General features: G+C 41.4%; 1 protein-coding gene and 2 long non-coding RNA genes across 5 annotated transcripts; 2 read left to right on the top strand and 1 right to left on the bottom strand.

Moving 5' to 3' along the window:
- Positions 1–1,472: 1,472 nt before the first annotated feature.
- On the bottom strand, positions 1,473–6,028 carry LOC112282420 (U-box domain-containing protein 4). Its single transcript, XM_024519986.3, has 4 exons — positions 5,887–6,028; positions 4,502–4,618; positions 2,365–4,251; positions 1,473–2,208 (listed from the first exon to the last, which is right to left on the bottom strand). The coding sequence occupies exons 3-4, from the start codon at positions 4,171–4,173 to the stop codon at positions 2,119–2,121; spliced, it is 1,899 nt and encodes a 632-aa protein (XP_024375754.1). The 5' UTR covers positions 4,174–4,251; positions 4,502–4,618; positions 5,887–6,028; the 3' UTR covers positions 1,473–2,118.
- A 3,992-nt stretch (positions 6,029–10,020) lies between these two features.
- On the top strand, positions 10,021–12,481 carry LOC141045381 (uncharacterized). 2 transcript variants are annotated; one of them, XR_016502946.1, is made up of 4 exons: positions 10,021–10,154; positions 10,401–10,446; positions 11,131–11,174; positions 11,915–12,481. It is a non-coding gene; the product is annotated as an uncharacterized LOC141045381 (long non-coding RNA). The 2 variants fall into 2 exon arrangements; XR_016502945.1 differs by having other exon boundaries at positions 11,131–12,481.
- Positions 10,053–13,295, top strand: LOC149989261 (uncharacterized). 2 transcript variants are annotated; one of them, XR_016502944.1, is made up of 3 exons: positions 10,053–12,042; positions 12,714–12,958; positions 13,142–13,295. It is a non-coding gene; the product is annotated as an uncharacterized LOC149989261 (long non-coding RNA). The 2 variants fall into 2 exon arrangements; XR_016502943.1 differs by having other exon boundaries at positions 12,714–13,295.
- The last annotated feature ends 912 nt before the right edge of the window (positions 13,296–14,207 follow it).

The following is a 14,207-nucleotide window of genomic DNA, read 5'->3' as shown; positions in this document are numbered from 1 at the left end:
ACAAATTAATTTACACAGTTGAATAAAAAAAAATTATTGAAATAGTTGGAACTGCTTAGGAATAAGATTTTAACAAACATAAAGCCTGTTGCTTCAAAATATTAACAAAAAATGAAATAATGGTAAGTTTACAAAATACAGAACAAATAAATAAGATTATCTCTACCTCATTGTATTCATATTAAAAAAGATGTCGTTTTAATCCAATATAATTGGAGCAAACACGATTACACTACACTTGGGATGAATGCAAAAATTATGTTGAATCATAGAAGAAAAAGAGGTATGAATCAAAGTTCAATCAAAGTTCTATGCAACTATTGAAAATTAGATTTTTGTTTTACTTTTTTATTTTTCCTTCCTTTCCCCTTATGTTTTTTCTCTCCAAAATATTTTAATAATTTTTAATAAAAAATTCACCTAGTATTCTACAGCTGCATTGTCACTTCCTATGATAAAAATTCAACAAAACATTTATACTATACATTCTACAACTAAACATGATGTAGTCAACTGAATATTCAATCGACATAAATACATTGACAATTTCAATCTTTGGATGTGAACTCAATTGAATATTTATGAAATGAACTTCAAAAGTGTAGGAATGAAGCTAAGCTCAATTGCAGCCCATAGCCAAAGGTGGACTTCAAGAGTGTAGGTGAAACCTGATATCTTTAATATATGAGACTACCTAAACCATAGTTGAGACACCCAACAAGAGGAATTGCAACACTTCGTGAGCTCGAAAAATATCACAGCACTTGCTGCAAATGACCGATTCCCTGCACCAAATTCCTCACGTTCTCCAATCTGCAAAATTCTGCATCCACCTTCTTCAGCTTCTGCAGACTCAGACAACACTAAGGAACAGAGTGATTTCGCAGATGAGTAACCTGACTGATGTCCACAAAGATAGGCTCGGGAAAAACTGGGTCACCACACGTCACGCATCCAATATCCCCACTCTTGCCTATCATCTTCATGACTTCTCTTCTTGGGATCAGCGACCAAAAAAAACATTTGTGCGCTGCGGATTCGAGCTGCATTGATACTGACTATACGTCGCTTTCAAACCGATGCCAGACATCACCATGACTTGGAACGCCTTACACTAGAAGCACAAGGTTTGTAGTTCCGAGTACTGATGAACACAAGATTTGACAAAAATACAACATTTGTGATAGCAATTTACTTGTCAATACTAATGTTTCCACTTGTCAAACTCATTTATCCAAATATGCAAAAACGGTACAATCACAGGTCCTTGGCATCTAAACCAGCTAATCAACTGCCTCTATCAACATTTTCCTCAACAAATTCCAATTGGATCATGTCGAAACAACGTAAATCGTGTTGGTCACACTACTTGCTTTCATCCCATCGGAGGGTCCACAACCGCTCATTGTAACAACCCTCCACAAGTACGAGAACCACGAACTGCTCAAACCATGCTGATAAGACGACATATCTCTGCGGAACTTGCAAACCCCCTCGTGATTCGAGGAATCTAAAAATAAATATCCAATATACAGCAATCTTGGTGCCATGACTACACATGCAACCCCCAAATGTGGGTCATCCGAACTAATTGTTCCCAACACGCGATAGGCTTCCACTCCCCCACTCTCCAAGACCACCTAACGATTCCTACTCATGACGAACAAAAATTACAATCATCTCCACCTACAGACTTTGACATCTGTCGTATGTAAATCAGTTGATTAAAAAACTATGTCCCAACATCCGAAATGCAACATCTAGAATGTGCCTGGGAGATACCCAGACTACAAAGCAGGGACAACCAGGGAACTCGCCTTGCACCGAAGCCTCCTACTTTCCCCACAAATGACTATAACTTCTACACAATCGTCGAGGCGTGTACAAGAGACATCATGCTAAACGAACGGTGTTTGGATTGCTCACACAAAGCTGGAGCAAACGAATTCTGCATTTGTCCTGTTTCCTCTGCCCGCTTCCAGCGGCCCCGACGCATGAAGCCATAGCTGCAGTCCAACGTCACCATATATATAGTGGGAAGGAGAGAACAACCCCTCTACCCCCTCCCTATTCTGCGATTCGCTTAACTACTTGAGAACCGCCTCCTTAGCGGGGAAATCAGTACCCTGCCATGTGTCTGTCTGGGTTGGATCGCCCTCCCATACCGCCATGTCGTTGCTCCCGAAAATGACGTAATAGAGCTGAGGCCTGCACAATCATACCAATCACCGCAGAGCTCGTCAGCCCATGCCATCCCTAAACACACACTTAATTCATCTTTCATCCGTGGCATGAACAGGTTGCCGAAATCCCACTATGAACGCCCTACTACAAACACGGCACCTGCGAGAGAAAGTTCCCTACCTTCTCCTTAGCACGAGGAGAGCCCGATTGTGACAAAGCTACCAGCGGAGGAATTGCCCCTTCCTGCAAAACCAACGCGCGGTGCCTATGACTGTTCGTGCATAGCTGAAGGAGAGCTGCAGCTGCGTTCTCCTTCCCCCTTAGCGAACCTGCTTCCACCACTTCCACCAGAGCCGGAATACCCTGTTCTTCGCCAATCGCCTGTCTCCCTTCGGTAATCGTCGCCAAATTCGCCAACACCGCAACCGCTTTATCCACCATGCCTGCAGCTGGGTCCGCCATCAGCTCCACCAGCGGTTTGATGGCCCCGGCTTCGACAATCCGTCCTTTGTTCTCATGATAAATAGACAGATTGAAAAGGGCTGTCGCAGCATCCTTCTTACCCCGAGGACTCCCGTTAATGAGAAGATGAACCAAAGGAGGAATGGCACCAGATGATCCTATCGCCACCTTATTATCGTCCATAACCGACAAACTGAACAACGTCGCTGCCGCATTCTCCATCGCCTCTGCATTCCCCACCCGCAGTACGTTCACCAAAGGTCCTATTGCACCGGCGCGAGCTATTTCGGCCTTGTTGTTATCATTGATCGAAAGATTCAACAATGCCGTCACTGCGTTCTCCTGAGTTTTCCCATCCTCAGAGCTCAAAAGCGCAACCAGCGGTTCGATTGCTCCCGAATTGGCGATAGTCACACGATTCTCCATGTTGTATTTTGCCAGCATCCGCAGCTCGCAAGCTGCCTGGCGCTGCGTATCAATGTCCGGCGATTGAAGATCCTGCACCCATTTCTCCAAGTCCGATTGGACTGTGCTGTCAGTTCCCGAAGTATTGTCATGAACAATTCTAGGAAGGCTGGCATCCCTATCCACCCCGCGTCGCCCAAACGTGGACCTCTCTGGTAGCCTTGCTGGTGACCCTGGCTCATCGTTAAAAAAGTTGCCACCGCTGCCACCACTCCCACCCCGGCTGAACGACCCGCTTCCGTTGCTGGACGTCATAGGTCGGGAGTGTCCAGCAATGTCCGGAGTGTCCGGATACCTTTCATGAGCAACCTGGAAAGGGTCCCCCGGAGTGACAGGCAACTGTATTACAGATGCCGTAGGTCCATCTTCCACACTAGAAGCTACACTACAATTTGATCCCGTCCGAGAGTGCGAAGGCGGAAGATAATGTTCAACTGCATGAGCACTTTGAGATCTTTCCAGTGAATTTGTCCCTTCCAAGTCGCCGGTAAGTGCTCTCGGAGGGCTCTGATCGCTCTGGGAAGGTTCCCCCTCGTCCCCGCCTACGCTCAAACTCCTCACCCTGTCAGCCAACTCCCCGGAACCGCGAGCATTGTTCAACCGCGAAGCACCTGACCTTTTCCTCCCCAACCCGCGAAAAGACGAGAAGAGAATCGGCCCTCTACTAGCCCTTGGCGTCATACCCGTCGGACTTGCCAAATCTGAATCCGAGTCTGACTTTCCAGCTGCCCCGGGAGACGGAGGCTGCAGGCTGCTCGAGTAAGCTCTCAACTGCACAGGTCCCGGAGCTGGCACTCCGTATGTCTCACACCAGTTGGCTATCAGAGCTTTCACAGTGTAATTAGGAATCAGGTTCCTGTGAGATAGCTTCTGATGAGTTTTCGGGCAACGTGCGTGCCCTTCATTCAGCCAGTGCTGGATGTAAATCCTTTCGTACGTCTGACCTGACGCCACGATCACCGGATCCGACATCAAGTCTCCCGAGAGAGGACATCTGAAATCAGCAGGAATTTCTAGTCCTTCTACAGCTGCGCCTTCCAATGACCCCTCCATCTGCTTCATCAACTGCAATGATCGCCCGATTAGCTACTCCGATCAATCCTCCTCCACGCTGGCTTCCGCTCTGCTCTTCCCCAAAGCCTGCAACCGCACAATAGTGTTCTGATGCGCACTCGGACGCAATCCCCAAACGCACCTCGGTAGAATCCGATAAATATTTGACTCCAACTCGTGAGTCACTGGTTCCACCCACAAAACATTCTCTCGTGCGTGTAAAGGTTCCCAGCTTATACACTCTAGCCATGCTTCATGTACGTTTAAAGAGAGATACGACTCTAAGCAAAGTGATTTTTTCTAATAAAAACCGAAGTGCACTGGGCAGGGGTTGTACCTGTGGGCACGTGTGATCTGAAACTCGCAGAGACACCAGAGGCAAATTGTTCAATGACTGATAGTTCTCCAAAGTCACGCCCTAGAACTTGCTCAGTAATATTTGAATGCGAATATTCTGCGCATTCAGGGCGCATGTTCCATGAGCCCAAGCCAACAACTAGTTGTGTGGAGGCACGAGAGAGGACTCACACCAAACCATCATAGCATCCAGTTAAATGGGCTACAAAACCGCCAAATGAAACTGATAGGGCCATATAGTTACCCGAATATTGGAAGGCTGTTACAGATATAGGAGAATGTCATTAGTAGATCCCGTAAATCAAAATCGTCAACCAAATCCTCAATCACGTTGCACTCATCCAACCATGCTCAGACCAACAAAAACATTCTGACCGTAAGAAATACATGCAAACTCTTCTGCTGCAGATAATTGTACCACCGTACGGATCAAGACAAGCAAGCCGTAAGAACGTGTAAAAAAAAAACATGTAGGCATCAGTGCTACTCTTTAAAAAAAATAACACCCTGAAAATCTGATCTATCCCGATCCCTTGAACAAGGGTCCTCGTAGCTGGGATGAACCGCTTGAAATCGATGAGGCACCAACAACGACTGCGAAGTAGGAAAAACATCTCACGTCGATGTAAGCGTCCGGCCAAAATGGTGCCTATAAATTCACTACAAAAAGATTGCAGAAGCACGTAATCGGGGAAAAGTTGCTTCAATCCATCGTACGCCTTCACAAAACTTTCCCCTCCCCAAGCAGCATTTCTAATGTGGTACGGTTCAACCCTGATGTGGAAACACAAACCTATGTTTACGGAGGCAAAAAGTGCGAGCACAAGAATCGGGAACTGAGGAATAATCCAACGATAGTAGAAAGTTTCGAGAAGACGCGTCTTCCAACCTTGGGTTTTTGGCACACTCAATTCATCCACATCCAGTAAAAAATGGCATTCTTTCGCAGTTAGTGTCACCACTCAATTAAATCAAGGTGCATCACATGCGCCGAGAAACAAGCATTGAGATAGACTAAGGCGAATACTGTTAACTCTAGTGCGAACCTCACGAGCCCTTTGAGTCTGGATTTTAAAAGATGCGTTTCCACACCACGAGCCTCGCTATTCCGGGAACAAAATCAGATACTTCCGACTTCGCAGAGGAACCGCATGAAGATCCACTAGTTTATAGGGTATCAAAGGTGTCGGGTGTCGGTAACTGGAATCCCCACGCCGGGTCCCAGCATGCCCTCCAATTCCAACCCCGAAACCCCACGGCGCCAATGCCCCGTTCGGTCTGGCATCCAAATCGGCCACATCAACATTCCGTGTTTGGATCGCACGGCCACACCCAGAACCCTAACCCACCCAACCCACGACTCACCATGCAAATCTGGCTCCGGTCGGAACCTGCAGCGCTCAAGCAGAGCCTTCACCACCGCGCTCCACACTGCTCCCAACTCCCACCCGGCCACCGACGTTTCGCAGTCGCGGACCTCATCGAGCAAAGGCTGCGAGAGTCGCAGTCGCTCCAGGGTGCATCAGAGGCAGGTGGCCCACTCGCACGCAACGCGTTCGCCCACCAAAGCGGCCTGGTCGAGGAGCTCAACAAGCGCACTGTACTGATGGTCGACAACTAGATTGATGTGGCTGGTGTGGAAGCAGTGGGACCCCGAGACACGGAAACGGCGTCGGTGCAGCAGAGCACTCCATGGACTAAGGGTAAAGTGAACGAAGGTTGAAGACCGAAGAAGAAGAAGAAGAAGAAGTTTCGAAGATGCACCGCAGAGCTTCCCACTCTTCCGACGCCCCGTCCCACCCCACCCCACCCCTGGCTCGGATTCGGCTGCCCCGAGTCAATCTCGCACGCAGACATAAAACCTCGCACTCGTCGGCCACTCCACTCAACTCTCCCGTCTGCCCCCGTCCCTCCAGGAAATGGTAATGCTGTGTGCACCGTGGGGACTACTGTGCACGGACCCCTCCCTGACTGGGACGACGAGGCCGACGGATGATTCCGACCGCGCTCTCCGTTGGCATTACTGGTGGGGCAAGCAATCATTGGAGCCACCTCCAACTCAAGGACGGACGGACAGACGGATGAACAAACTGGTGGACGGACGAATAGTGGATGACAACTGATTGATGGATGATATACAGACTGGAGGGACGAATGGTCGCTTTTTCATCCGTAAGGCGCGACACCGTGCGTAGATGAACAACGATGAATGTGGACAGGAAACGAAAAAGCGAATGGTCTAATCTTAGACGCAGGCGATTGATTAAGGACGGGTTTAACTGGGTAGAGGTTCATGGAAGCAATGCTTTGAATGTGAATTAACTATACGTAAATGGGCATGGGCAAGGTTCGATGGGCTGTGTGATGCTTTTCACTGCTGTACATTCGTTGTGAGCTTGGGTGGTATTTGTCTTGAATAGTTGTGGGTTTTGCTACGTTTGCACGATTTCAATGGTGAATTTTTCTTAATCTTATTAATTCATCGAGTTTGAAGAAATGGCTGCTAGCTCTTACAAGCTGAAACTGTCATCTTGGAATAACTATGAGATTCTCTGCGTGGTTTCATACCAGTTGGTATATTTTCCTTGTTCACCTAAAGCCGATAAACAATGAAATTATTATTATTATGAGATTGTTAAAAAAAACATGTAAGTTTGTGAGATTGGAAAATGCATTATATTCGTATGACATTGAGTGTGTTCATTTAAATATATAGATAGATAGATAGATAGATAGATAGATAGAGAGGTAGATATTGTTTAGAAAAAAATTGAATCTTTTTCTTCTTCTCAAATCAATTTAATATGTGGACATACATTGGCACAAAGGCAATGTGCAAGCAACATGTTCATGTTGACAAATTGATACTGTATTATCACAACCTTACAATATAATTTTGTTAATGTTTGATTCTATTTGTAAGACTTTTGCCACCTTTCCATAACTGTTTGCAGCTATAAATATGATAAGATTACAATTACCATTATTCTTTAAAAAGTCGTACAAATGTATCATAAAACATTTATAGAACATTTGATAACAAGCATGTATTGAAATGATTTATATTTATATTTTATTTATATTTTATTTTATTTTCTCTCTCTGCTAGTCTTAAAAACAAGTTATATTGGAAGACTTTGTTACAAATAGAGTTTTCGAGAGTTTGGATGGCATGTAATTCCGAGCTAAACTTACAAATAAAAATATTATTTGATTTAAGGTGACACAAAAGGTGTTATCAATTCAATCAACTGGTTTATGAGTCTTGTTTGTTATATGACTCACGAGGAATTTTAAATCTGAGAAAAATCATCAAGGATATATATATAGAGTTGATTTCGGTTATTTCATTTGTCTTCTTTTTTCATTTTTATCTTCTACTGTGATGTCAGAAAAGTATACATTGACATGTAAAACGATCAATTTTTAGTATTTATTTTCCTTTCTTTCTCTCTGTAACATTTTCAAAAATTTCACTATTTGTTGCATTCATGGTGTATACATTGGTTCCAATAATTTCATACACTATATAGACTACATAAATGCTTTTAAAAAAAATATGGATATTTCATTGTATTTCGAATCATATATATACATATTTCATTGTATTTCAAATTATATATATACATATGTATATATATATATATATATATATATATACACATAAAAACTTATAAATATAAATGACATTGAAAAGCTATCATATTTTAATAAATAACAATGAATGGATGAAAAATATTCAAATTGGAACAGAATGTTCAACTCCAAAATTATTGCACAGTAATCATTAGTATTTAAATAAAGTTTTGATGCATGATTCAAATAATATCAACTTGAGGCTTTTTTGTGGTTTTGATGGTAAATATATTGAATACATATGTATTTACTAAAGAGTAAAAAGAATAAAAAGATAAATAAAATTGATATTTAGAAAAGATGCATGATATGTAGCAATAATTTTCTTAGTGTCGTTATAATTTACTTCATGTACAATACATTTTCGCATTTTTATTTCTTTATTTTGCTAGCTTACTTGATGCAGCAACCACACGTTTGACAACATCCAACCCAATATTAGAATTCAAAACATTCAATACTCGATGTCAGCAGCACAACGGAATTATTTATTTAGTTTTTTTTTATTATTTTCATTATATTTATTTATTTAGTTTTTTTATTATTATTTTCATTATATTTATTTATTTTTATCTTGAATATACGTTCTACTAGTAGACTGCGACTCTATTAATTCCTCTTTCAAACGCTTCATAATTGCCTAAGATGAAGGATCCAAAAGCAGCCACAGTGTAGCTTTCGCAACAAATCATTCTAAAAATAATTACCATGAAAACTAGAGGAATCCTAAAAATTCCGCAAAATTCCTTTAAGAAACCTTGAACAGTGCTCACAGTACCCTTCGTAAAAAACTAATAAAATAATAGTAAGGAGAACAATCATTCTCTGAAACCCAAATTTAATGCACCATGCTCAAAGGTAGAAAAAAAAAACATATGAAACAATAAACAATAAACAACAAAAAAATAAAAACGAACCCAAGAACGAACGTACGAACCGACGGAAGGATGAATGAACATAGGATGATCCCATCTAATATTCACATTTATCGTTATTGCCCGGTCAACGGCGGAAACTTCGCCGGTGTGAACGTGCACCGCCGGCGTTGACATGGAAACTGAATGAATCGAGGCACCAGAATCAAACGGTGAAGGTGGGGTGGGGGAATCGCTGCAAAGGTGTAAATTTGACTAGAAAAATTGTCACCCAGTTACGCAGAAGGGCCTCTATTAAGTTACTTGAGATCGGCCCAGTTGCAGTGGCAGATTCACGTGCCATTCTACTTCCTGAATCCTGATTTTTCCCATGCCGAGGAATCGGACCCTGCCGCAGTGAGAGAGTGCCTAAAGGCACAATTCAGACCTAGTCCGCCGACTTCCATCACTCACTAACTCTCACTCTCATTTACTCACTCTCACTCACACACACCAGTTTCCATCTCCAGCTTCTTCATCTCCACAAGCGTGGCGATTCCTCGCCGGTCCACCGGAAGTTTCCATGTTAAGCCCCCAAGGACTGAGAACTGTTCAACACGAAGCTCTGACACGGTAATTGAATTCGTGAATATGCTGATGGGGTGTTGAAGCTGGGTGGGGTCGGGTGTTGGCGAACCCCCGACTAAGGGTATTGCCCACATTAGCCCGTCGCCGGATATCACTGCAGGTTTCATCCTTCCGTTGCTACTGCTTTTCTTATTCTTCTCCTTTCTTTTTTCTTCTATCGGGTAATGAAGCAATCTGTTCTGGGTTCCGGCATTTGGAACAGTTTCGCTTTGACCCACTTTGCGGAGTCGTTGTTCGTGTTGAGTCGGTTATGCAGTGGATGAGTTTTTGGTGTGCAGCGTGTTGAGGTTGTTCTCCTGCCGAGGAAGAGGTTGATCTCAATTATCTTTGCTGTGGTGATGCTTTTTCTTATATCTTTTGTTGAGGTTCACTTCATGGAGCTTATTAAGGAGCTGTATGTTATCCATGATTGAACGTGTGAGACAGTTAGAGTTTTTGTGGATTCTTGGTGCGAAGTACCCCAGAGTACACTCAAGGCAAGTTTGCGAGCTGAAGGTACAGTTTAAGAATCGTAGTGTCGGGTCTGCTGACTGTATCCTTAGCTACAGTCTGTTCTTGAAGCCTTGGAAATGAAGCAGACAACAAATCTCCTGCTTTATATATATATATATATATCTATATCTATATATTTGCATGAGTGTATTTATCGTGGTTGTAGTACCTATATGCACTTTTCAAGTTCTGTAATTTTGGCTATCGCGATGTCGTTTGTCATCTTCTTTGCTACCGGTAATGTTGCAGGAATTGGAGCATACCTCTTATCCTATGCACCAGTTTAGGGCTTCGTGTGAGACCAGCAACATACTTATCTCGTTTCTGTCCTTTTAGAATCTGTATATACTTAAGTTTTTCATTCTTTAATTCATTTGGGTAGATTTTTTGGGATGGGTGGGGTTGTGTGTTTGCAAGAACTAACAACGCTTCGTTTAATGTGCAAATTGAGTGACAATCTGGGACTTGCTTCGTTTATAATCCTGCTTATAGATCTGCGCCAGGAATGTCTGGTGGGTTACATATCCACTTTTCTTCTAGCAATTTAGTTGTTGAGCTAAAACTTTCTCGAAGTACATTCACCAGTAACACAGGTTTACGGATGTTGAGGAAGGGGCAGCAGTTTAAAATCTGGTTTAGATCAATTATGCATAAGAATTTGCTTTTTTCTTATCAGGTTAAAATTTTAATTTAAAGTTCTGTCTGGAATTACTCTGGGGCTTTTTCCACAACCTTTTCATTTGAGGAAACTTGATCCCTTTACAGCTTTGCTTGGGTGTTTGCAGTATGTAGCAGGTTGTTATCTCCTACCAGTTTCTTGCATTGCGGGTACTGCATGTTTGTTAGTATAATTGTGGTACTTACGGGATTTCTAACCACGTTGCAGTTTACCGGGTGCTGCAAATGCAGGTAGCAGTTGAAGTGCTGGTGCTTTAGGCAATGCTCTTCTCTGACTTGAATTGGTCTCTGTGTGCTGTAGTAACTAAGCATGAGAAAGCCTGCAAGGTCACTAGCTATCACAAGGTTTGCTCATTACCAAGTGACCCCTGCTTGTGGTGTATGTTCAAAATTAAGAAAAAAATAACCGATACGGTCAGAAGTCCATTGCTAGCTTCATAACTTGCTGATATGTGGTGTAAATTTTCTCTTAATAATCCTCGTGATGTCATTGTTTAGGGGACTAATTTTTCTAGATGGAATTCCAGGTGAAACTTTATTCTAAACCTAAAAAGCAAATCGTATGAGAACAATTGATGTGAGTATAATCATGGAATTCCAGATGTAAACTATGAAGGGTGAGATGTTGTATTATATTTACTATCAATATACTATTTGAATCTAAAAGTGAGCTAATGTATTCTTTGGTTGACTTTCATTCTGTCTTCGTCGATTCGTTCTGGCTGTGATGATTATCCTTTCTCTAAGTCTTTAACACTGTGTGAACTCACAAGCTGAGCATATTGTTCGCATGCCTCTGTAGCATGCGCTTTGCTATAAGTTGTTGAACTTTAGAAATGATAATGATATTGGAAGTCATGTTGTTTAAGTTCGGTTCTCACAACTGCTAGGCAAACTCAGAGAAAAGCAACTACCCGTCACAGTTGGAAAACACAGACAGATGAGTAGGTTTACTTTGATAAAATGCTTCTATGTAAAGCATGTTAAAAGACATATACATTTGACCTTAGCTTAGAGCAGAGTATGCTATCACCTGCATCGGTCTCGGACTTAACAATTTCCCATTTCTTTACATCCTTGAGCAGCTGTAATCAGGAATAACAGGTTGCCGATGTCTGCTCCAGCATCTGTTCCTGCAGCTGTGGCAGAATCTCAAAATGTCTCTTTGACTGCTTGGAGTGGTGTGACTCGTAGCAACGGGAAATATATTGAGGTTACTTCACCAGCCATTTCCACATCCACTTCTTAAGTCGCTGATTCTCCAAATTAGAGTGGTGTTGTTAGTGTACCATTAGGTCACACATCTGTTGTTGATGCCCAAAGCTTCTCAGCCTTAGCAACTCTGGTCCAGGACGCCGAAGTCAGCATTTGTGCAGTTACCGTCTCCTGTGCTGTATCCGTGAGCACCTCCGTCACTACGTTTTGCAATTCTTTGCTGAATGGACAATTCTCCCTCCATATGGTTTCTTCCGTAAGCAATGATAGCTGTAATGGGCCTGTTATTGAGGATTAGTATTGATAGTGTAAATGCAAAATTTAGAGAACTCGCACGTATACAATCATAAAAGAGGCAGTGTTGTCGTAACGATATCATGATTTTTTTTGTCTGATGTCTACGCTCTCACTATTGTTAAAAGAAGTTCTGTTACCTATCGTTGCTATAAGCTACATTTTGATGAAGGTAGCTTCATACATGGTCATCTGTATTCTTGTTCCAAAAAACTATCAAGTCCATCATCTCAGCTTGAGGGTACACTAGTCTTCTTTTTAAACTGCTTCCATTGCGATTGTCCTGTGGTTTGTCCTATTCAAAGTGAATGAATGCCCATGATTGTTACCACTTCTTGTTGTGACCAAATCTTACTTTCATAACAATGTTTACAGAACATATTCTTGTTGGCCAAGGTTAGGGATAGTGGGGGTCTCTCGGTGCGCCAGGCTCCAGTTACCATGGCTGGATGGGAATTCTTGAGGATGGAAGTGGAGCATACAGGTTTAGGGTTTAGAAGCTCTCTGTGCAATCTTCAGGGCCTCCTGATAAGCTCTCTGTACAGTCACCTCAACAATTGAAGCAGAATCAATGTCCACAGCAGCAATTACCATTCAAACCACACCATCAACAACAGCAGGTACTAAACCATAGCATATTTCACGACTACTTTCTCTAGGGACATCAGCTCTATGCAAAAGTGTGAAGATGGGTTTGTTTTTAATAGGTGTTGTTTATATATTTACGTAAGAATGTATCATTAATCTTCAAGACATGATCGTATTACACTTCTAAATCTATCTGAATTGAGTTTTGTGTTTAGTCACAAATACTGCAATAGCTACAACTGCAAGCACTACAACATGGACTGCAGCACCCACAATTGCAACTTATTCAGGTTTTATGCCAGAGCTTCATGTGATCCTCTATCCTTGTAATAAAAATATGATGGAGGTCAATTTATTTTTCACTTGAAATTGTTTGTATATACAGGTGGAGTCACGTTGTGTATATAAACGCTGTGATTTTTTGTTCACCATATTTTTATGAAGTCTCATTAGATTAAAATGATTTATGTTTAGAAGCAAGCATAAAGACTTTGCTTTCAGCCACGTTCAAAACAATTACAAAAATGCAAGTGTTTTTCACTAAATTTGTTGAACATATTTGTGAAGTTTTGGGGTTAGTATGTTCTTTAAGAAAGTCACATAGGTTTTAAAGTTTTAGTTTTTTAGCATGAGAATATAGATTCAAATATTTCATCATAAACCTTAGTCATAAAAAATGTATTCTAATGTCGCAATCTAGACATAGTAAAATAAAATAAGGACGTTGCTAATGTTATTATAACTTGTTATTGTTAAGGACTAGAATTTGATGAATGCAAATAAACAAATGAGACATTCTTATATATATATATATATATATATATATTATCTAATTATAGATTATTTGGTGATGTTCTATAGGATTTCCAACATGTGTCTCATTTATAAGATAAGTTTTTTATATGTGCATCATATGTCTACTTTGTACCACAAGTCACCAACATGTACAACATGTGACCAACTTGTTGACCAAGTTTTTAAACTATCAATCACCTATAGATGTGTATAAAGGCAAAGTCATGTTGTACTTATGAAGCCTCTCTATAAGATACTATCAATTATTTATTTATTTATTTTATCTATTTTTACTTAGTGATATTATCTTGGTAATTATTAAAGTAAATATGGATATCTGTCATAGTCATCTATTTCACTTATTTTTTTTAGTTTTTTTTTATGATTTTAATTTTTTTGACTAAAATTTGATTGAAAATTTTATAGGATTGTGATAGCAATTGCAAAAGCTGCAGTGGTAGTAGCAATATTTTAAAATACTTCATT

The sequence above is a fragment of the Physcomitrium patens genome, chromosome 5 (genome assembly GCF_059467195.1).
Source record: "Physcomitrium patens ecotype Gransden chromosome 5, ASM5946719v1, whole genome shotgun sequence".
NCBI lineage: Eukaryota > Viridiplantae > Streptophyta > Bryopsida > Funariales > Funariaceae > Physcomitrium > Physcomitrium patens.
The sequence above is the reverse complement of the archived record's forward strand: the minus strand, read 5'-3'. Positions and strand labels throughout refer to the sequence as shown.